The 24,035-nt window shown below is 48.6% G+C and overlaps 2 protein-coding genes across 3 annotated transcripts in view; both read right to left on the bottom strand.

Annotated features, from left to right (window-relative positions):
- Nucleotides 1–1,047: 1,047 nt before the first annotated feature.
- Nucleotides 1,048–10,992, bottom strand: LOC118676563 (antizyme inhibitor 2-like). Of its 2 annotated transcripts, XM_036350686.1 has the most exons (10): nucleotides 10,747–10,982; nucleotides 10,034–10,210; nucleotides 9,373–9,545; nucleotides 8,440–8,574; nucleotides 6,765–6,930; nucleotides 6,055–6,202; nucleotides 3,763–3,863; nucleotides 2,653–2,870; nucleotides 2,152–2,215; nucleotides 1,048–1,186 (listed from the first exon to the last, which is right to left on the bottom strand). In XM_036350686.1, exons 1-9 carry the CDS (start codon nucleotides 10,879–10,881, stop codon nucleotides 2,191–2,193), a joined length of 1,278 nt encoding a protein of 425 aa, XP_036206579.1. In that variant the 5' UTR covers nucleotides 10,882–10,982; the 3' UTR covers nucleotides 1,048–1,186; nucleotides 2,152–2,190. The 2 variants fall into 2 exon arrangements, with proteins under 2 accessions (XP_036206579.1, XP_036206577.1); XM_036350684.1 differs by lacking the exons at nucleotides 1,048–1,186; nucleotides 2,152–2,215 and adding an exon at nucleotides 2,236–2,351 and having other exon boundaries at nucleotides 10,747–10,992.
- Nucleotides 10,993–21,584: 10,592 nt separating this feature from the next.
- Nucleotides 21,585–24,035, bottom strand: part of LOC118676564 (antizyme inhibitor 2-like) — a 195,521-nt gene continuing 193,070 nt past the window's right edge. Inside the window, 3 exon segments of the mRNA XM_036350687.1 lie at nucleotides 21,585–21,869; nucleotides 21,872–21,912; nucleotides 23,646–23,863. Of these exon segments, the coding sequence (XP_036206580.1) occupies nucleotides 21,841–21,869; nucleotides 21,872–21,912; nucleotides 23,646–23,863 (288 nt within the window). The 3' untranslated portion in view covers nucleotides 21,585–21,840.

The following is a 24,035-nucleotide window of genomic DNA, read 5'->3' as shown; positions in this document are numbered from 1 at the left end:
AACCCGGGACCCTTCAGTCCGCAGGCCAACGCTCTATCTGCTGAGCCAAACCGGCTTTTGCCACATTTTATTTTATGAATAGATGAACAGTTGGGTGGATGGATGAATCGATGGGTAGATGGATAGATGGACAGATGGATGGATGGATGGATGGATGGATGGATGGATGGATGGATAAATGGATAGATGGATGGATGGGTAGGTGGATGGATGAATCAGAGGATGAATGGATGAATAGATTATGGATGGATGAATGGATGGACAAGTGGATGGATGGATGGATGGATGGATGAATGGATGGATGGATCAATGTTTAAATGGATGGCTATTTAAAGGATGGATGGATGATGGATGGATGGATGGATGGATGGATGGATGGATAAATGCATAGATGGATGGATGAGTGGGTGGATGGATGAATCAGGATGAATGGATGAATAGGTTATGGATGGATGAATGGATGGATGGATGGATCAATGTTTAAATGGATGGGTATTTAAAGGATGGATGGATGATGGATGAATGATGGATGGATGGATGGATGGATGGATGGATGGATGGATGGGTGAATGAATGGATGGATGGATAGCTAAATTCCACAAGACAGCACTTACAGGGCAAGACATAAAACACATCAACAGCTCTTGCATCTGAATAAAGCTTTATGTTTACCTAAAGCTCACTCATATTTGTATTTCCAGACACCTCTGAGGAGTAAGGGTGGATATTTCCACTCCACATTTTTAGAAGCTGGGAATAGAGGAATGAGTAACACATGCTCTAAGGCAGCGGTTCTCAACTTGTGGGTCGCAACCCCTTTGGATGTCGAACGACCCTTTCACAGGGGTTGCCTAAGACCATCGGAAAACACATATATAATTACATATTGTTTTTGTGATTAATCAATATGCTTTAATTATGTTCAATTTGTAACAATGAAATTGGGGGTCACCACAACATGAGGAACTGTAGTAAAGGGTCGCGGCATTAGGAAGGTTGAGAACCACTGCTCTAAGGGCTGTGTGAGCCTTCTGGCTTCCTTAGGTGGCATCTGCAGCCCATCTCTTCTCCTCAGATATCTGGGGAGAAATCTCTTCAGCCCACAGATGCTAAAAAAGATTCCTCTGGTCGTGGCTGAATGGAGAGAACAGCAAGATTGATGGATGGGGAGAAACATTTGCAGAAGCTGTGGATCAAAGAAGTCCCATCAGGTGGAGTTTAAAAGAACACTGGACACAGGTGAGTGGCTTTAACCTCTGAGACCCACTCCGCCTTCGCTTGCTGCAGCTCCATGACAGATCATCATAATATGCCTCTATCCCCACCTCTGCAAACATCCTTCCCTGTAGGACACATTCTCTTTTAGAGCTCAGAACTTCTTAAATATTGTTTTTAAAGTTTTAGTGTGCCTGGGAGACACACACTAGCTTCTACCCTACATTGGAGTTGGCTGTATCCACACCTTGTCCATCCAACCTCCCAACGTGGGGGTTTCTTAAGGTTAAGGACAGATCAGACACACCATGCGGCTGGCCCATTAGCTGTGTGGCCAGATGCTGTGCCTGCTCCCTGAAGATGGGAGTGGCCTCTGAGCAGGAAGGGCCCAGGCCCAGGACCAGCCAGAGTCAGGCCCTGGACATGAAGGGGCCTTGAAAGAAGACTAGCATTAGGTGACTTAATCCCCTCAACAACCTTTGAGGAGGGTACTCATATCATCCTCACTCCACAGATGGAGAGACTGAGGCTCTGAGCACACTGCCAGTTTGTGGTGGAGCCTGGATTCAGTCCAGGCCTGTCTGACTCCAGAGCCAGTGTTTTCACCACTAGAGTTGGGGGGCATATAGGTCATGCAAACCATTCAGGAACAATGCAGGCTCACTAACTGATTGAAAGGTAGTGGCCATTCCAGGATATGGCCTTCAGGGGGGGTGGGTGTTGTAACAACACCAGTGTCTCAGCCAACCCAATCCCAGGGCCTAAGGTGTTAAGAGCAGGAAGAGGAACTAGCCTGGAGTTCACAGTTTTGAACCTGAAAAGTTGCCTCATCATTTCAAAGGCACCCAAACCTCTGCTTCCCTGTGTTATTCTTCCCCATCCCCGATCGCACCCCCACCTCCACCTCCACCCCCAAGCTGTCCCACGTGGACACACCGAGGTGTCTGGAGCCACTCCAAGCTGTCATGTCCCAGCTTAAGGCGCTGTCTCCAGCAGGCTCCTGTGGAAAGGTTGTACCAGTAAAGGGGTGTTCCAGAGCCCTCTCCACCACCGCTGGGAGTGAACCCTAGGTTGGGCAGACAGGGGCCTTTGGGCAGAGCCTGTGAGGGAGCCTGAGGCTGGTAGGGAAGGAACATCTGATGAGAAAACCAGAGAACAGACAAAAAAGATCAGAGCAGGGTGGGGGTTTGGCCACGGACTAGGGTCAGCTGGGGCCATAGTGCCGCCTGCTTCTGCCCAAAAGGCATCTACAATAGAGAGTCCTCATGTCCACCCCTGCCAGGGGCAGTAACAGAGGCAACCCCCTGGACAGTGTCAAAGATCAGTCAGACTTTTGCTGGGGCAGTGGGGGGAGTACAGTATTTCGTGGGCCTGACACACCAAAGATCAGCCACCTCAGATGCCCCTGAGAACCCCCATCTAGTCCCACCCAGATACCTGAGCTCAGGTCCCATCGTGTAGCAGATGGACGCAGGCGGGAAGCCATTGAAGTTGCAGCTCAGGACTAAACTGTAGGCGCCCATGGAGGGGAAGATGAGCCAGTCACCCACGTCCAGCTCAGGCAACTGCACCTCCTCATTGTAGAACGTGTCGAAGGCACTGCACGTGGGGCCATAAAGGATGCAGGGGAAGAGGGGTGGCTTTGAGCAGAGCTCCTGCAGGGACACAGGGGAGGGGAATCAGAGAAGGAAGAGCTCCTGCCCCCAACCCACCCTCCCAGCCCATGCCCTCGGCCAGCAGAGCACACCCGGCACCAGCAAGGACACTGGCAGTCGCTCACACCAGCCAGTCCCTATGTGCCAGGCACTGCTCTTGACCTGGCCCTCATGGAGCTTATATTCGCTCAAGTGACACATTCTAACCCTGCTAATTCTCAAGGCCACACACATGGGGCCTCCGTTCCCATTTATAAAAGCAAAAGATTCTAGTCAATAATCACTCAAAATAGTGGGTGAAACTCATCTGCTATTAGAGTCCCATTGGAGGAGGTTTAACAAAGGATTGATGCCACGTCCCAACCCAGGAGAGGCCTGATTCCAATCGCCTGGGCCTTCGCCTCGGCATCGGGGTCCTTGGAAGCTTCCCAGATGAGTCTACTGGGAAGCAAGTTGGAGAACCTCCATTTCCTAGGACTCCTGCATCTCCAGCATTCAAGGGTTCTGGTCACACACACACACACACACACACACACACACACACACACACACAGTGCATACAGAGAGAGCACATGGAAACCCAGAGGCAAACCGATGTGCACACACACCCACACAGAACCATGTACCCATCCACCCACCTACCTGCACAGGTGTCAGTCAGCATGCTCACACACAAAATCCACACACGTAGACGTGCGCATGCAAATACAAACAGGCTTGCCTGTGCACATCCTTGTACACGCACGGGGTATGACAATCTACAAAGCCATGTGTAATCTAAGACCCTGCCCCCTTGCACCTCACAGAGGGATCGCTGCCTCACAGGGAAAGGGGCTGAACTCACTGCTATCAGGGACTGGGAGGTGCCAGAGCCACACAAGGGTCCCCTTACCTTCACCACAATTGGCATCCTGGGGACACGATCCCTGAGGAAGGCACGAAAGCTGCCATAGTGGCCCTCATTGAGATAGTACAACAGTTTCCGGTGGCCTCCTGGGAGAGGGGAGAGGACAGGACTGTGCTCAGCCAGGTCTCACCACTGATGGTCAACAGTGAGGCCCGCACCCTTAGGACCGGCCCCGGCCCTCTGCCCAGCACTGGATAACCCTTGTGTCCTGCTTCAGGAGCCTTCCCGGGTCTCCTGCAATATTTGGGCCTGTTCTCTGGGCTCCCGTGGCTCCTCTGCCCCACCTGCACCTCATCAGAGTGCTGCGGCTGCTACTGCCGCTAACAATGATAGTACAAGTAACCCGGGCATTGTTCCAACCTGTCTGCACATATTAAATCATTTCATCCTCCTAACAACACTCTGAGTAGGGACAATGAACACTACTCTATATTTGAAACTGAGTCTTGCCAGAAGTTACACAGGAGAATGTGGCAGGGCTGGGTTTAGTGCCCCTGTCAGTGCCCGGCTCTCACAGTCAGAGAGCAGCGTAATTGTCATCTCCTTCCTTCTAAATGCTCTGCCTCTGTTGATGCCTCACTGAGCATGTGGCGGCCTCTCCCCAGCTCCATCACACTCCGAAGTACATTGAGCTGATGCTCACCTGCAGCCCCAGACCCTAGGACATGAACTACTACCAACCACTTTCTGAACAACCACTGCTAGTCCAACCTTCGACATTGATGTCCTTAATCTTTCCAACTGGTTTCTGTGGGCACTGGGGCCATTCCATTCCCTTTGAGCATTTAGATGCCCAGATCTTTCTGATTGTTGGTTTCCTCTCCCTGGGTCGTCCCCCTCCCCCCACCACCACCACCATCCTCTCCTGGTGTGAGTCACTCCTGTCCTGCGCTCGCTTTCACATGCCAGCACTGATCCTGCCTCCTGCGCCCACAGCCCCACTTGTCCCTAAGCCAGTTGGTCATGGGTTAGTCATGGCAGCCCTGAGGCTGGGCGCTCCGCTCGGCTGGCATGTCTGCAAACACAAGGGCACCAGCCTCTCAGTCAGACAGACCTGGCGCCGCTGTGCACGAGCTCGCTGTGCAGCCTTGGACAGTCACTTCCTCTCTCTGAGCCTCCAGACCTCTGCCTGCAAAATGGGAATGGCCCCAAACTGCCCCACAGGAGGGCTGAGCAGAAATGAGGTAAAACAGTAATTGCTCACATAATAGATCCTTAATCACTGTCAGCTCATGCTATTGTGAAGGTAAAAATGGTAAGCCATAATACGCATAACTCGGGCTTTTGTTAAATGATGGCTGAAATCATATGCCCCAAATCACAATATTCTCTAATGAGATGCTTCATGAGGAAATGAAATTAGTGGACCCAGGTGCCATTAGGGTTACAAAGGTGGGGGTAGGCATTTGTCCAAAGGATAAGGAAACAGATTAAAATGACTTAGAGCCCGGCTGTCGTGGCTCAGTGGCTGAGCATGAACCTATGACCAGGAGGTTATGGTTCTATTCCCAGTCATTGAGCCCTGCCTGAGTTGAGGGCTGGATCCCCAGTGTAGGATGTGCAGGGGTCAGCCAGTCAGGGATTCTCCCTCATCATTGATATTTCTGTCTCTCTCCCTCTCTGAAATCAATAAAAATATATTTTCAAAATGAAATAAAAATTATTTAGAAATACTTATGACGGTCATAACATTTCAAAGTAAAGGGCACTAACCCAGAGGGTGAGTCTTATCAAGCTCAACATGCACTTCAGTTTCCACTTAGCTCCCTTTGTGAGGACAGCAACCCCACCCAACTCTGTTCACCAAAAAACCAATAATCAAAAAATCTCCTTAGATGGTTGACCTCAATATCATTTACTGTTACCCTACAAATGTCACCCTTAACCTCCAGGCCATGGTACCGACAATATTTCCTTCATATGTTTGTTGTAGAAATACTATTTACTCACTAGAACTTGGGTTCTAAAACTCCGCGCCTGTTAGAAAATGCTTGCTTGGAAACAGTAAGGTGCATAGCAGCAGGGGAGGCTGTGGCCCATGAGCTGTGCCCTCAGACTTCCCCTCCAGACACAGGAAGAATAAGGACCCTCAATGCCTCCCTCCAGGCTCTCTGAGAACAACACAGTAACGTTACTAACGGGCTCTATCCTGTAGCTAAATCAAAGCATGTTTGCCCCGAGGAAGCCAGGGTGGAACTCAGACCCTCTGCCCCTCCTGCCCCCAAGGTCTGGGGACCCCTGGACAGAGAGCTCCCTGCCCAGTCCGGGCCCACCCACCTGGCTGCAGCACAGCCTTCTTGGCGATGATGTTGACAGCGGCCACGCAGACAGGTGCCGCGTAGTAGCGGCCTGGCTCAGCAATGACTTCAATGCCGGTCCCCTCGGGGAAGTCCTGGGCCAGGGCAGCATTGATCACTCTCGCCATCTGTGGGGACAGACCCGAGCCCTGTGAGGCCAGTCCCTGTGCAGGGTCCTTCCCCGCGTCTTCTCTCTTCATTCCCCTGACAGCTCTGTGGGAAGGTGTCAGCACCCCCTTGTGCAGGAGAGGAGACAGGTCAAGACTGTGGCCCAGAGGGGAGAAGTGCCCGAGGGCACAAGCCTAGTGACCAGGCTGTAGCACCATGAGATCTGACTTGCAAACATTGAAATCAATACGTGATCAGCAAAGGAACACTGTCCCCTGGGTGTGGGGGATACAGTAAGGAAGCCTCTATCTGACTGTAGCCTTACCAGGGATAGCAACCAACACGTCTATAGAAGGTTCAGAACCGCATGCTCCCATGCAGACACACACACACACACACACCCACACACACTTGTATATGTGCACATGCCATGCATGTAGAGTCAGAGACCTCTCAACCAACACAAAGCCCAGCTACATGCAGGCACAGGACTGAGTTTCAAGAGCTCCCTGTACACACATGAATTCTGTGCAATAAACCCAGGCTGGGGCCCCCAGACGCCCTCTCCTCCTCCCCTCTTACCTCCTCAAACTCCGGCTCAGAGCCCTCCACTCCGGGGAAGCCCCCTCCAATGTCCAGGAGGCTCATCTCATGCCCGACCCCACGGCCCATCTCGAACACCCGCCGGCAGTCGGCGATGGCCCGTGCGAAGCTGTGGGGATTCTGGCAGCCCGAGCCCACGTGGAAGCTGAGCACAGGTGCAGTGACAGGTGCAGAAACACACAACAAAACACAAGGGTCAGGAGGAGATACACATTCAGAAACAGCCGCACAGGCACAATGTGAACCAGCACGGACACAGACACAGGGACAAGAATGACTACATGGAGGTTGTGGTCACTCACAGGAGCCACAGCCTTGGCTGTACACATGGGGACCCCAGAGACACACACCACATGACAGTCTGTGACCTGGGGCTCTCGTGGTTGTGGGGCAGTCACCTCTCTTAGCTACCCCTCCCTAAGCCTGGCGGCAGGGGTTCCTCTTCTTCTCCTCCTTGGAATGCAAGTGATCTGAACCCCAAATCTCAAACCATCCACCAGGGGGCACAGAGGACCCAATCAGGGGCAGGTGGGGTGAAGTGAGGGAGGATGCTCTTCAGGTTCAACATTCAAGGGGGCACCAAAGCACTGAGCAATCAACGTAAGTATCCTTCATGCACTATCGTGTATAATAAAGAGGTAATATGAAAATAGACCATCATGCCCTTGCACACGATGGCGGCCCCCATGTGGTCACAAGATGGCCATGCCAATGTCATCACAAGATGACCACCACAAGATGGCCAGCAGGGGAGGGCAGTTGTGGGTGATCAGGCCAGCAGGGGAGGGCAGTTGGGGGAGACCAAGCCGACAGGGAGGCAGTTGGGGGTGACCGGGCTGGCAGAAGAGCAGTTAGGCATCGATCAGGCTGGCAGGGGAGTGGTTAGGGGGTGATCAGGCCGGCAGGTGAGCAGTTGGGAGCCAGCAGTTACGGATTGTGAGAGGGATGTCTGACTGCCAGTTTAGGCCTGATCCCACAGGCAGTCAGACATGCCCCGAGGGGTCCCAGATTGAAGAGGGTGCAGGTTGGGCTGAGGGACACGCCCCCAACAACAGTGCATGATCTATATATATTAGAGAGAGAGCAAGAGCGAGTGAGAGAGAGAGACCTCAATTGGTTGCATCCTGTACACACCCCATCAAGGGATCAAACCTGCTGATGCAAAAATATCCATGATGAATAAAATACAAAAACGTTAGGAAGGTCAAGGGGGGAAAAAAGGAGACAAATGTACTACTCTTTGTATAATTTTAAGCAATAAAAAAAATACAAAAACTTTAAAGACAAGATTAGTTAACAGTAATTGGACCCATAAGGAAAAGAAAAATCAGATGCCAATCCTGTCTTGATTTAAAATTTCATATTCTCTCATCATGGGTTTTTTCTGCGTTAATTTTTTTAAATACTGTATGAAACATTATTTATATCGAGTACAAAGTTTTCCGCATCCTGTTAAATTATGCATGCAAGGCCAGTGCCTTGCCTGCCCCACCCTCCCAGCAGCTGACACCCACCTCCTCTTCTGAGGACCACAGGGAGCCACCGGAGGCCCAGAGGGGCCACGCGGAACCGAGGGCACCAGCGAGTCAGAGGCTGTGGACAGGTGTGGGGGCCAGGAGCCCTGCCTCACAGGAGGGAGAGTCCATGCTCTTACCTGGCGCCCACCACAGCCAGGCCGAGGTCTCGAGCGGACTTGAGTAAGTGTCCACACAGCTCCAGGCTGGCCCCAAACTTGGAGCTCATGAGGATGAGGCTCTGGCTGTCGTCGGTCCACAGTCGCAGGACCAGCCTGGGAGGGGGTGTGAGGTGACAGGCGTTCTTAGACACACGAACCCCAAGCCTGAATGCTTTGCTGCCCCCACCCAAACTCCTCGGTCCTCAGGACTGCCCAGCCATGGAGGTCCAGGGAGGGGACACACTAATTTTTTAATTTTTTAAAATATATTTGTATTGATTTCAGAAAGGAGGGGAGAGGGAGAGAGAGATAGAAACATCAATGATGAGAGAGAAGCATTGATTAGCTGCCTACTGTACTCCCCTTACTAGAGATCAAGCCTGCAACTGGGGCATGTGCCCTTGACATGAATCTAACCCAGGACCCTTCAGTGCACAGACCCGACACTCTATCCACTGAGGCAAACCAGTTAGGGCTACACTACTTCTTACAGACTTCTGCCCAGGCAAGAAAAAGCAGGAAAAAGATCAAATTATAAGCATCCCTTCAGCAGACCTCCTGTCACAGGATCAGAGATGTTAAATAATTTTCCCAAGAACACACAGATGCGACAAGTAAGTCAGAAATGTGACCCATGGTCTTCCTGAATCCTATATGAGTGCTTATCCCACGAGGTTGCTAACTCCAGACCCCTAATGCCAGGCTCTGCCAGCACCTCTGCAGACAAAGGAAATCTTTGACATGAGTGGGCAACAGGGAGGGCACTGGGACACCTGGCACTAATTCTTGCTCTTTGCTGGTTGGGCATCCCCTAGTCACCACGGAACAGCCTTCATCTCCTTGCTGAGGCCCAAGTCAGTTTGCCAGAACTTCCTCCGTGGCCCCAACTGCCTGCAGCCCTGCTGGTCTCACCTGGCCCCAGGGTGGTGCTGGGCCACCTTGGTCAGCTCCTCCTCACTGTCGAAGGTCAGGAGCTGCACCCCATGGCGGGCAGCATACTGCAGGTGGGAGACCGGCTTGCAGGGGTGGGCATAGATGATGCGTGAGGGGGCCACGCCCAGGCCCAGCACCTGCTGCAGCTCCCCCTGCCATGGGCAAAGCCAGAGTAAGGGGCTGCCTCCCTGCTGCCATGCTTTTTGGGCACAGGAACCACAGGCATGAGGAGCTGTCCCCTACTGAGCCCCTACTGTGCATCTGGCAAAGCACTGGGCGAATATTGTGCTATTTAAGCTTCTAGACTGCTCTGAGGAACATATAGTTGAACCCATTTTAAAGACCAAGAAACTGAGGCTCCAGTGAAATGGCTGGGCCAGGACAGAATGGGGTCTGTGGATTAAAGCACATGTTCCCTCCACTCCTTAGCTCAGGCTGACTGCCCTGGTCACCTAGACCTGTGGAGGGTGCACTACTCCCAGTTCATTCATTTATTCTTTCACAAACAACTGGGCACCACACACATCAGCTACTGTTCATGGGCTGCTGTCCCCATTTTGAGACACCTCGCAACCGGTCTTTTTCCTCCAGGAACCGTCAGGCCTATGAATGAGGAAACTGGCTGCGGGCCCAAGCTCACCTGGCTGGCACAGTCGAAGCCGGTGCCCAGGGCGGCCAGGACACGCAGCACCAAGGGGCTGCTGTTACACTTCATGGCATAGAAGGGCGAGACCCTTGGCAGGGCCTGGCAGAAGGCCTGGTGGCGGCTGGCCAACACTCCCAGGTCGGCTACCATGAAGGGGTCGTCTCGGTGGTCCTGCCAAGGCAGAGAGAGGCAAGAAAGGCTGGGCATTGTGTCATTTCAGTGAATCCTCACACGGTCTCCATGCGGCAAGTACTGCTGTTACCCAGTTAGGAAACAGGAAACTGGGGCCCTAAAATCTCTTTTTTTCATTTTTTTCCTTTTTCTTGAATACATTGGGGTGACACTGGTTAAAAAATTATGGGGTGACCTACATGGCAATGGTAGGATTTGATCCTTGATCTTCTAACTTTTACAACAGGAAGACAAGAGGGCAACAAGCTTTATAGACCAAATGGGCGCCAGGACTCTCCAACCCTCAACTGGATCGCTTGGCACAGGGTGGAATCCCAGGAGCTGGTGGGGGACTAGAAGGGGACAGGAGAACTACCCCATGCCACCAGGGAACACAGCTATTCAGTAAGACCTAGTAAACTAACTTATAAAACACAAACAAAGTCTTATTTGTCCCCACCTAAGTGGGGACAGAGACCCACCCTCTCCCCTCCCCACTCCATGACCTTCCCGTCCCCTCCGTCCTCTCCCCTCACCGAATCAGAGAGCTCCCGGATCTTCCTCAAGACCACCTCCATGGCAGATTCCTCAGGCCCCAGGGGGACGATATCCTTCATCGAGGAGCTTCCAGGGTGCCCTTCATTCTTTGAGTCCATGAGGGTGGTGCTCATCCCTGACTCCAACAGAGCGCTCTGCCAGGGACACTCCCAGCATCCTGGAAAGGCCTTGCACTGAGGACACTCCTCCCTCCTCCTCCCAGCGCCCTGCTGGCCAGTGGAGCCAGAGTTCCTAGGCCAGTAAGTCCTCGGCCCTCCCATGCAGCCACGTAGAGATCCATGGAGCCCTCGTGAACTTTCTCATCTGTAGGATGGACCACTGGCCAGGCCCAGCCTGCTTCAGAGACCTAGTATGAGACCAAACAAAATGCACAAAATTGCCAGGCCAGTGTTGCTCAGTGGTTGAGTGTTGACCCCTGAACCAGGAGATCAGGGTTTGATTCCACAGCAGGGCACATGCCTAATTTTCGGGTTTGATCCCCATTGGAGGCATGCAAGAGGCAGCGGATTGATAATTTTCTCTCATCATTGATGTTTCTATCTCTCTCCCTTCCTCTCTCTAAAATCAATATAAACATATTCTTGAAATGATACACAAAACATGCACCTACCTTAGATGGTAGGCATCCTCTTCCAGGCTCCTGCACACACATGTTCCCATTCACAGATGAGAAATGTGACCCACAGAAAAGGTAAGTACAGAGTCCAAGACCTTTACAGTTTCCCTGTCAGGGATTTCCTTGTAGGAAAGGGTTATTTTGTCTGTTTCCTTGTAGGAAAAGATTTTGTTGTGTAGAGGATCCAGGTGGATTATCCTGCTAAAGTGTCTGTTTGAAAGGATTATTTTCCTGTCTGTACCTGTCTTTGTAGCCTTTCTAAATGGGTTGTTGGTTCCCCAATATTGTGCCTGATTTTTTTAAGTAGTAATTTGCGATTAGGGTTTTTCTTTAACATTATTTTATGATTTAAATAGGCCTCTGTATGACTTTTTATAGTCATTGTTATGTGTATGTTGTTGTGAGTTAGTTCTTTGATAAACTTTACCTCTGAGGTTTCTATTTAAGTTAGGAACTGCCTGATGTGTTAAATTATCTGGTATTAAGCCTTCCTTAGTAGCGAAGGAAAATTGCCTAGTGCTTATAGACAGTTGTCTAATCCTCGTGTAATTGTATCTGACCTCTAATTTTCTGTGCAGAATTTGCTGGCCTGATGAGATTTTGTAATTTTATTTTATTTTCATCGGGTGCCCCAATATTAGAGTTCTAATAATTCCTGATACATTTCTATTTTCCCCTGGTGCCAGAAGCCAATTCCAGCATGTCATAATTTCAAGAGTTTCATCAAAAGGTTGATGGAACTTGGGGACTCAACAAGGGCTGAGTCACATAGGTTGTCACCTGTTTGGAATGGCTGATGGCATTTCCCCAACCCTGAAAAGGGATGATTGCTTGGCTGCCAGACAGCTCAGGGCATCTTAATCTACATGTTATTTCCTCCTACTGGTCAAACACCTGAACAGCCGTAGGCTAAGTCCCCCATTCTCACAATGCCTCTGTAGACCAAAGCCTACCACTTTGACGTGTATATCTCTGCCTTGCTTCAGGACAATTTATGTTCATAAAAAGCATGGGGTCCTGAAATGACGAGGAGATCTTAGTTCCTTTTAGCTAAGCTCCTCTGACCACCCATATGCCTTTCAAAATTATGCTTCATCTCTAAACTCTTTAAGTTACACACGGCCCCTTCTCCAGATTGCTGAACCCTTCTAAATGCCGGAACAAGACCCCGGTATTAATGGCGCCCGAACTGGGGCTTCCTGACCCCTGGCAGCACCAATATAAATGGCGCCCGAGACAAGGACGGAAATCTGGAAAAGAAGGATTCGCCTGAGCATAAACAACACCAGTGTAGGTGGTGAGGTTGAACTGTGTGTAAGCGCTTGTACTAGCTTTGGAAATCGAGAAACCAGAGTGGGCAAGGAAAATCTTTTGTTTTAAGTCAGGTTATAATGGGGAAAATTTGGTTAAAAGGCAAAATTATAAAGAAATTGGAATTTCAAAAGGCACGTTTTTAAATCAGGCCCTAGAAAAGAGAGTGCCGTGGTCATCTTTAATGTGGTTTCTTGTTCAAATCATAGAATACCTAATTTGTTTTGAGGATCAAAAATCTATAATTTCTAAAAAGTCACCAGATCCTCTGCTCCTGGAGAGGATACTGGGCAGCTAGAGAGATTAAAGCTGTCAGCTTTCTCCCTGGGAGACTACTTAACGCTTTGTTTAAAAATTACTGGAGAACACACTTGGAAAAGGAAAATTTGGCTAAGGTCACCTTGGGGGCTAGTTATTACTTTGGAAAACGAAATAGGAAAAAATTTAAAATCTTTTCTTATCTATTAAGCATGCCTTTAATTGGGATAAGAGATAGGTGGAAAGGTCAGTTGCTGAAACTTCCCCCAAAGGAAGCAGGAGGTGGGGGAACGGAGTTCCGTAAGGATCCTGTAATACAGACATCCCCCTCCCAGAGTATGCTAATTTAAAGTCTCTTTCTCACCATGAAAAGTTTTACAAAACATAGAAATGTGTCTGGAATTTCTGTGCATGTGTAAAGAGGAAAGCTAGCTTAAAACAAATGCTGCAACTGGCCTATTTTTGGACATTTAGATAGAGTTTTGAGCTAGAACTTAAATCTCTCTACAAGTGCTACAGACTAAAACCCCAGTGTTAGGTCAGGTGGCTCAGGAGGCGGCATAGGAAATAAAGAGTCCAGGGAGTCAGAAAAGAAAGAAAAGGAAAGTTTTATTGCGTCCCAGGGAGACCCATGTACCCCAAAGACAGGGCACGTGGATTCATGCCCACAGGGAGGGGGGCGGTTGTTTTATACTGCAGTTGGGTGAGGGGCGGGGACATGAGCTTAGGTATTCAGCTAAGGAAGTTTCCACTGCAGGGAGTCAGCAGGGGTGTTCAGGAAGGAGTCAGTGTCTGTGTGGGGGTCGTGTTGATTCAGAGAGAAGCCAGTATCTGTGTCTGGCCCGCTGATCTGTTAGAAATGCCAGGGGGAGTCCATTATCTCATCACACGTCTGCGTGTATCCGATCCTGGGCTCTCTCTGACCTAACACCCAGGACTGGTTTTTTCTAAGAAAGATGGCAGATTTGGCCAAAGGAAACAAGATGCAGGCTGGTTCTAGCAATAAGATTGGCATTTCCATAATAAAAAGTAGTTTTTAAAATGATAGTGGAACCCATTCAAAAGTTAACTTTAAGGTCGCCAAGAAAATCAGTAAATTGTCTCTGTTACAATAATTTGGAAAGAAAATGCCTTAAAATAATTATAATTGACTCTCTATAGAATCTAAAAATTGTTGAAACATAAATAAATCAATTTCAAATGGAGGAAGGCACTAGCTGCCCTTCCCCCAGCAGAAAAAAATATGGTCTTTTAAAATTAGGCAGGTAGGCCAAACTTTCCCCACCCACAGCGACCTCTTATAAAAAAATTTGGCTGTTTTCAAAAGTCAAGTGGCTAGGCCAAAAAACTGATTCCTCCAGCTTAGAACAAAGCTTTTTCCCCTGCAGGAAACCAGCAGGAAGAAGATGCAATTTGCATTTGTATGGCTTTTTCCCCTGAAGGTAAATAGCAGGAAGAACATGCAATTTGCATTTGTATAGCTACCAGCCTGCTACTGAACTCTAGCACCTTAATCTAAAGAAATACTAAATGTTTCACTTACCAGCAAAAATTGAAAAGCTCTAAAAGTTCAAGATTCAAATTAAATTGAAAGAAATTATATAATTGCGATAACTAAATGCCTAAAGTGTAGAAATTTATTTTTGTGAAAATAATTTTTGTGTTTTCTCTAAAATAATTAGAAATTCAAAATATGTTGCTTAATGGTCTAATTGAAAAAAAAAGGATTAATTCTGTAATCCCAACCGAAATTTTTGTTTCTTTGTTTTTTGTTTTTTTAATTAAATCTTTATTGTCAGATTATTACAGTTGTTCCTCCCCCCCCCCCATAGCTCCCCTGCACATGGTTCCCACCTCACCCTCTGCCCTTACCCTCCCCACTGTCCTCATCCATAGGTGTACCATTTTTTTTCAGTCTCTTCTGCACCCTCCTCGCCCCTTTCCGCCTGAGAATAGTCAGTCCATTCCCTTTCTATGCCCCTGATTCTATTATAATCACCAATTTATTCTGTTCATCAGATTATGTATTCACTTGATTTTTAGATTCACTTGTTGATAGATGTGTTTGTTGTTCATAATTTTTATCTTTACCTTTTTCTTCTTCTTCCTCTTCTTAAAGGATACCTTTCAGCATTTCATATAATACTGGTTTGGTGGTGATGAACTCCTTTAGCTTCTTCTTATCTGTGAAGCTCTTTATCTGACCTTCAATTCTGAATGATAGCTTTGCTGGATAAAGTAATCTTGGTTGTAGGTTCTTACTATTCATCACTTCGAATATTTCTTGTCACTCCGTTCTGGCTTGCATAGTTTCTAATGAGAAATCAGCTGAAAGTCGTATGGGTACCCCCTTGTAGGTAACTAACTGTTTTTCTCTTGCTGCTTTTAAGATTCTCTTTGTCTTTTGCTCTTGGCATTTTAATTATGATGTGTCTTGGTGTGGTCCTCTTTGGATTCCTTTTGTTTGGGGTTCTCTGAGCTTCCTGGACTTCTATTTCTTTCACCAGGTAGGGGAAGTTTTCTGTCATTATTTCTTCAAATAGGTTTAAAATATCTTGCTCTCTCTCTTCTTCTGGCACCCCCATAATTCGGATGTTGGTATACTTGAAGTTGTCCCAGAGGCTCTTTACACTATCTTCATATTTTTGGATTCTTTTTTCTTTTTGCATTTCCATTTGGTTGTTCTTACTTCTTCGTACTTCAAATCTTTGACTTGATTCTTACGATCCTCTAGTCTGCTGTTGGATCTCTGTATAATATTCTTTATTTCAGTCAGTGTATGCTTAATTTCTAGTTGGTCCTTTTTCATATCCTTGAGGGTCTTACAAGTCTTACTGAGGGTCTTACTAAATTTATTGGTGGTCTCACTAGACTTATTGAGGGTCTTAATAAATTTATCGGCGGTTTCTAGAAAATTCTTGAAAAACCTTAAAACCATGGTTTTGAACTCTATATCCAGTAGTTTGCTTTCCTCCATTTCTGTCATTTGTAACCTGTTTCTTTGTCTCCACATTTTGGCTGCTTCCCTGTGTTGGTAGATGGTTTTCTGTGCTAGGTGTCCTATAGGGCCCAGTGGCTCAGCCTCCCCAATTACCTGAGGTGGACACTCTTGGTGCACCCCTTTGTGGGCTGTGTGCACAGTCTTGTTGTAGTTAAGCCTTGATTGTAGTTGGTATCACTGGGAGGAATTGACCTCCAGGCCAATTGGCTGTGAGAATCAGCTGTGTCTATGGTGGGAGAATTTCTATGCTGGAGACACCCTGGTGGGGCAAGACTTGCTTAGTGGGGCTTTGGTGCTCACCAAGTCTGCTCACTGAGTCTGCCCCCTGATATGTCCCATATGGATCTGAGGAGTTGTAATCTGGATGGTCCCACTCTGACCATTGGGTACACTGGCTCTTGAATCTCTAAGGAGGTGCTAATTTAGCCTCTCCCTGAGGCTACCCAGCAGGAGCTACGGAGAGATCTGCAGATTCCTCTTCTTTGTTTGGGATTTGGAGGTGCCCAGATGAGGCCCACTGTGAAGTGATGCAAGCTGCTGTGGTGCCTTGGGTCTTCTTTTGGATATTCTGTGTCTCTCTGACCCAGCTGCAGTTTGTTAGATAATTTTAGATTGCAAAGGGCCAGGCCATTTATATGCAAAAGCCTCTGTGCACAGCTTGGGTGGGGCGGGGTCTCAGGGAATCAGCAGGCCAGAGCGAACAGCTATGCCTGATCCCCAGTCCTGCCCTAAGAGGCCCAGGGTCTCAGTGCCCCGGGAATCTCTGCAAGCACTTCTAAGAGAAAGCCACCCTCGAGTTCTGCCTGCTGCCAGACAGTCCAGTTTCTCCCTGTATGAGTCTGGGTCCCCAGAGACTCACCCAGAACTGGAGTTGGGGCCGTCGGGAGCTTGTGTCTCCCTCCCGATTGAAAAAGAAAACCGTGTCCTCAGTTGCCAGCTCTTTCCGCGCGTGCCTCCATACCTCTGCACTTTACTTCCGCACCCCCTCTGAGTCTCAGTGTGTTTTTCTCTTACCTTCTCGTTTTAGAATTTCCACTCAGCCAGCCTTCCTGTGGTTCTGGATGATGTCCGTTTTGTCTTTTAGTTGTATTTTTGAAGTGGTTGTGCGAGGCAGCAATTTCAGGTGTTCACCTATGCCGCCATCTTGGTTTCTCTTCCCTCTTTATTAGATAGGATTTCTCCGGAGTTTCTTTAAAGAAAAAAATCTTTTCAATAATTATTTGGTCCTTTTAGTTTATTTTTTCTCTGTGGGGCTTGAGCAAAATATTTTCTAGGGATATTGTGTAGTGGGCTGCAGGTGTGCTCCTTGTGAGTTGAGCTCTGCAAAGGTGTCACCCTTTGGTCATCTCAATCTCTCTTATGTGTCTCGGTTTCTCTCCTGGTAGTCTACAACAGACAGAAGGACTCAGGGCGCTGGTTTGCCAAATCATATGTGTGCTCCCCACGTGAGCCAGTAAATTAATTATAGTTGAGATGGAATTCCCTGTGGAGCAGCTTTCACCCGCCAACAAATAATCTCTGACACCTCCACAAGGGCTCTTAGTCACCTAAAAGCACCCAGTGAGGTGCTTTTGGGCAGCAGGGACAAATTGCTCCTTCTCTTCGGAGTTAAACTTAACTCTCATTCGTATAGCTGTTATTTGCTCAGGCTTACAGAAAAAGCCAACTATGCTAATTGTGAAGCTGACTACGCCAATTGTCTTGTGTAGTCACCAACTTCTGAGAACGCCAATTGTCTAAGAAAGGAGGGGCACTTATCTGAGGTGTCCCTTGAAATAAACTTTAACTGTGCAGGTTTTTGGACATTCAAAGTAGTTGCCAACAAAAAGACTACTTTATGCAGGCAGGACTGTGGTAGGCAATTTCATCTGACCTTATATTAGTACTGGAGGCCCGGTGCACAAAAATTTGTGCACTCAGGGAGGGTCCCTCAGTCCGGCCTGTGCCCTCTGGCAGTCTGGGACCCCTCAGGGGATGACCACCTGCTGGTTTAGGCCCGCTCCCTGGCAGTCAGACATCCCTCTGGCAGCCTGGGAGCCCTCTGGGGATTTGCATGTTTTTCTTTTATTAGATTAGATCATTAACCATAGTAACTGTTGCTTATGTATTGAAGTTCTATTCCTGCTAAGTCTAGAAGCAGCCTCAGAATCCTTCTCACCATTCATCTTAAGTCTGATGCTTAGTTGATCAGAATTAATACCTGAGGTGAAGCCTCTTACTGCAGATGCATCCCAGAATGCATGGCATCCTCTCTGCTTTATGATCCAGCTAATAATACATTGCCTCGATCATGTTGATTGCGGTCATTTTTCCCCTTGCAGTTTCTAGTAGTAGATTACCATCTACTGCCTAGGAAGTAAAATTGACTGTCTCCATGTCGATCGCAAAATAAGGCATTTTTCTCATCAATAAAATGTCATTCTTTCAGCATGAGTAATTTTGTCAACAACGTTTTGAGGCAGTAACAGTTTATAACAAATTGAGTGAATTATTGTTTCAGGTACTGTGCTGTGTCATACACAGATTTCATTTTATCTTTGCAACAACTCTATACAGTAGGTACTATAATGACACAGATGAGAACACGGAGGTATAGAGAGATCAGGTAACTTGACCAGTAAAACCCAAAAGTGGCTGAGTCTCATTTCAAACCCATGAGCCTTGGCATTTAACCATTACACTCCACTCAGTATTGTGCTAGAGCCTGCTCTTACTGGCTCACACATTTTCAGGAATTTTGTAAGCTGGTTGTTAAACATGTTCATTATTAAAAATTATATTATATAATCTTAAAAGTGAATAAATTACATGAAAACCAAAGGAAATACATACTCTAAATTCATTACTCCTCAATTACTACCTACATTTTACTGTTCTGACTCTTGACATTATTTATGTCTTTTGGGCCTTTCTGGTAGAATATAATAGTGTATTACTGCATGTTTCTCCTCAGCTCTGCATTTAGTGGCATCACATTAGCAGCTGAAATCAGCCTTGGATGGAGAATTTGTGCCACAGAAGTTGGCCGACAGTATAAATCAGAGGTTTGTTTTCTTTGATTGAGAGCAAGTTGTTCAACATTTATCAGCACAACACTGACCACATTGGTGGTGGTGGTCTTGTCAGAATGGGTTAGATTATGCAGGTGAAAATCTATTTAAACAGATTTGATGTAGATATTTTCAAAGATGGAAGAATTGTCCCTGTCAACTATGTTAGTTGATTCATAGCTTCACTAATTGTCATCATTGCAAAGTTTTCAGTCCCCATATGGATTGCTGGATATAATATGACATGCCCTGTCCCTGTCCCCCTCCCTTTGTAGCCTTTGTTACCTTAAGGACTCTAGTTTTCCATTTATATGTTTAAGTACCAGCCTTACGGTCTTAAAAATGTAAGCTTTTAACACCGCTCTGTTCCGTATCCTTCTGATGAAAAGTGGAGTTGGGTTGCGGCACAGGAGAGGAATTCAGAAGGGGAATATTGAAGTAATGACTGCAGTAGAAGAGGGAACCTATTTCCCAGGACACAGGCGCTGGCGTCTGGACCACAGGGCTGGCAGCTTCTCCAAGTGGCTGCAGCCTGGGACCTCGGGTGGATGGCTTGTCCGTCTCCTGGGGAGCAGCCAGCCGCAGGCGCTGGCGCTTGGACCGCAGGTGGGCGGCTTCTCCGTGATACAGTGATACTTCCCCTGTGATACAGTGGGCATCTTCTCCTGCTGGCTGCAGCCTGGGATCACGGGGCAGGCAGCTTCTTCGTCTCTTAGACTGCAGCCAGCCTCAGGAGCTGGGGCCCGGCTTCTCAGTCTTCCCGAGAACATGGGGCAGGCGGATGTGGGGCAGGCAGCTTCTCCAGCTGGCTGCAGCCTGGGGTCAAGGGCAGGTGACTTCTCTGGCCTGCTGAGGCCTGGGATCCCGGTCAGGCGGATTCTCCGGCCTGCTGAGGCCTAGGATCATGGGCAGGCGGTTTCTCCAGCCAGCTGCAGACCATGGGCAGGCGGCTTCTCCAGCCGGCTGCAGACTGGGATCAAGGGGTAGGTGGCTTCTTCGTCTCCCAGGCCAGAGCCAGCCTCAGGCGCTGGAGCCGAACTTCTCTGACTCCCCTGACTTCTGCGTCTCCAATAGGCCTGGAGTGGCCAGAGCCTGGATGCTTGCATGGTAGCTGTGGCTGCAACGCAAGTATCCCAACTCCGGCCTCTGCCATCTTTATTGGGTTAATGTGCGTATCTCTGGATGGGTTTGGTGGGCGTGGCTGGTGTGCGTTCCTGGTGGGCATAGTGAAGGTACGTTCAATTTGCATGTTTGCCTATTATTAGGTGAGATAATTATTATTGCCAGAGGAATTATGCCACACAAATAGTTGCAGTTACAATTCACACATAGATTTATTCTGTTTTTATCACTGCAGTGGATCCAAAGCTTATTAACACAGAACACAATGTTACTCACAAAATTCCTGGTGCCATGGGTACAGGCTTAAAGGGAGCTCCCAACCTGTGGCTTCCCCTGGTGGCAGCAGCGGCCCCTTCTCTGGCTGGCTGGTCAGATCAGGAGCCAAGTTTCAGTTTCAGGGCGGCGTTACCTTCAGAGATCCCTGCGCACAGCTTGGATCTACCTGAGGCCCCACCGTTTGTTCTTGTTCGTCTGTCTTCTGGCACCGAGGGGAGCTGAACCACGTGGGGAAGGGGACTGCGCCCAAGGTGAAGGCGATCAGCGAAGATAACCTCCAGCGATCAGAGCCACCAGTGCAGCGCAGGGATCAAAGCAATCAGCAATGACCAGGCGTCCAGCAATCAAGCAATGATCAACTTGAATGGCCTAGAGTACCCACGGCAGTCCAGGGAGGCGTAGAGGATTCTGGTAAACAAAATGCATAACAAGATCTCAAGTTTAACAGTAGTTCCTATGGGCATATCAGTAAACAAACTTGCAAGCACTCGGTTTCACTCTGAAGAGGGGGAGGAGTATATGTCATCAGACATGGTTATCAGGGCAAGTCTCTCTAAGTCAGCAGTCTAAGATCAAATCCTTATCAATGGAATACACACTCTTGAGGGCAGTGGGGAATGTGTCCTTAATATCACACTTTAAGTTTCAGGACAGTTAACTCAAACCTTTTAAAACATTTTTAACATTTTTTGGCATTTTTAAACATTTCTATATTTTACTACCACAAAGCACCATTCTCTATCCTTCCATATCCCTTTGCCCTGGTTTAATTTTTCTTTACAATACTTGTTCTTCCACTTTATTTTATCATTTATATGTTTGCTCCTGCTCTCATTTTTCCAATGGAAGAAAATGGAAGGTAAGCTCCATGAGGATAGGTTCTGCACATCTTATTCAACATGTATAACCTTGCCTAGAATAACACCATCACAGACTAGGCCCTCACATTTTATTTTATGGATGGATGCACAGTTGGATGAATGGATCAATTGATGGTCAGTGAATGGATGGATGGATGGATGGATGGATGGATGGACAATGGATGAATGGATGAAAGGATGGAAAGACTGATGAATGATAAATGGATGGATGAATGGATTCATGAATGAATGGGGAGATGAGTTGACATCCAAAATGCCACAGGGCAACACCTATAGACCAAAGCACAAAACAATCCAGCAATTCTTGCACATGAATGCAACTTTATTTTTACCTAAAGCCCACTCATATTTGCTCTTCCAGACACCTCTGAGGGGATAAGTGTGGTTGTTTCTAGCCCAAATTTCAGGATCTGGGAGTAGAGGAATGAGTAACACAGGACATGAAGGCTGCCTGAGCCCTCTAGCGTCCTTAGGAGGCATCTGCAGCCTATCCTTTCTCCGCAGATGTCTGGGGCTGAGATGTCTTTGGCACAGGAGGCTGGACAATACCCCTGGTCTTAGCTGAGTGTGGAGGCAGCAGTGAGATGGTGGGGCTGACTCTGGTGGATGACGAGGACCATTTGCAGGAGCTGAGGATCAGGGAAGTCACATCAAGTGAAGCTTAAAAAGGACACAGGACACAGGAGGTGAGTGGCTTTGGCCTCTGGGACCCACTGTCCCTACCTCCACCAATGTCCTTGCCTGTAGGACATGTTTTCTTCTCTCAGCTCAGAACTTTCCCAAATATTGTTTCTAAACCTGGGAGACACACAGTGGTCCCTGTCTTATTTTGGAGTTGGATATTCCCATTCGTTGTCCTCCCACCGTTCAAACTGGGGCGTTCTTAAGGCCAATGCCAGGCCAGTCACCCACATGCCTGGCCCAATACCTGTATGGCCAGATGCAATATGCCCCCTGAGGATGCCCAGACCAAGGGGGCAGGGAGTGGTCTCTGTGTAGGAAGGTCCAGGGTCAAGGCCAACCTGAGGCAGGGTTCTGGATATGAACTGACCTGAATGAGGATTTGCGTTATCTGACTTAATCCCCTCGACAGCCATGCCAGGAGGGTACTAACGAATATCATTCTCATGCCATTGATGGAGAAACTGAGGCTCTGACCACACTGCCAGTTTGTGGTGGAGCCTGGATTCACTACAGGTCTGACTCCAGAGCTGGAGTTCTGGGCACAAGAATGGGTGCCTATAGTTCACGTGAATATTTCTGCAACAACACAGGGGTCACTAACTGGATAAAAGGAGGGATGAACCCAGGCCAGTGTGGCTCAGTTGGTTGGGCATTTTCCCGAGCGCCCAAAGGATGCTGGTTCCGTTCCTGGTCAGGGCACTTGCCTGGGTTGTGGACTGACTTGATCCCCAGTAAGGGGCGTGCAGATGATAGCCAATGGGTGTTCCCCTCTCACATCGATCTTTGTCTCTCTCTCGTTCCCTTCCTCTCTCTCTCAAAATCAATTTTTAAGACACATATCTTTTAAATAAAAAGACGGATGAAAGAATCTCAAGGTCCTGGCCAAGGCAGGTTGCTTCACACTCCAGGCTACGGTCTTCAGGGGGCACATGCTGTAATAACACCAGTTTCTCAAGCTACCCCACTCCAGGGCTAAGGGGGTAAGAAGCACAAGGGTGGAGTCGTCTGCCCAGAAGGGCTCGCCTGTGTTTCAGGCCAGCATTGGGGGAAAATTGCCTCAACATTTCAGAGGCAACCAAACCGCTGCTTCCCACATGTTACTCCTCCCCACCCCACCCCCACCTCCGCTCCAAGCTTTCCCAGGTGGCACACCAAGTATCTGGAACCCCTCCATTCTGCCATGTCCCAGCTTAAGGCGCTGTCTCCAGCAGGCTCCTGTGGAAAGGTTGTACCAGTAAAGGGGTGTTCTAGAAACCCACTTCGCATCGGGGAGTGAACTCTAGATTGAGCTAACAGGAGGCTCTTGGGCAGACTCTGTGAGGGAGCATGAGGCTGGTAGGGAAGGGACATTGAATGAGGAAAGCAGGGAACAGCCACAAATGGTCAGAGTAAAGTGGGGACTTGGCCAAGAATCAAGGGTTACAGGGGCCTTAAGGATGTCAGCTTGTGGACACAGAGGCATCTAAACATCAGAGCTATCACAGCTGCCCAGATGGGCTGCCTTGGACTTATATGGGTAATGGGTGTAACAGGCCACCCCATAGGCAGTGTATGTCAGTTGGATCTTTTCTGGGGTCAGTGGGAGGGGCGGGGTTTGGTATTTCCTGGACCTGGGAACCCAGAGCTTAGCCATCAGCTCCCTGGGCCAAGTTCAGATCCTTGAGCTCTCCTCAGATACCTGAGCTCAGGTCCCATCATGTAGCAGATGGACGCAGGCGGGAAGCCATTGAAGGTGGAGCTCATGACTGAACTGTAGGCGCCCATGGAGGGGAAGATGAGCCAGTCACCCACGTCCAGCTCGGGCAGCTGCACCTCCTCATTGTAGAACGTGTCAAAGGCATCGCACGTGGGGCCATAAAGGATGCAGGGGAAGAGGGGCGGCTTTGAGCAGAGCTCCTGCAGGGACACAGGGGTGGGGAATCAGAGAAGGAAGAGCTCCTGCCCCCAACTCACCCTCCCAGCCCATGCCCTCGGCCAGCAGAGCACCCCCAGGCACCAGCAAGGACACTGGCAGTCACTCACACCAGCCAGTCCCTATGTGCCAGGCACTGCTTTTGACCCGGCCCTC

Source organism: Myotis myotis, unplaced genomic scaffold, assembly GCF_014108235.1.
Source record: "Myotis myotis isolate mMyoMyo1 unplaced genomic scaffold, mMyoMyo1.p scaffold_m19_p_2, whole genome shotgun sequence".
Classification (NCBI taxonomy): Eukaryota; Metazoa; Chordata; class Mammalia; order Chiroptera; family Vespertilionidae; genus Myotis; species Myotis myotis.
Note: the sequence above shows the minus strand (reverse complement) of the source record. Positions and strands in the feature narration are given on the sequence as shown.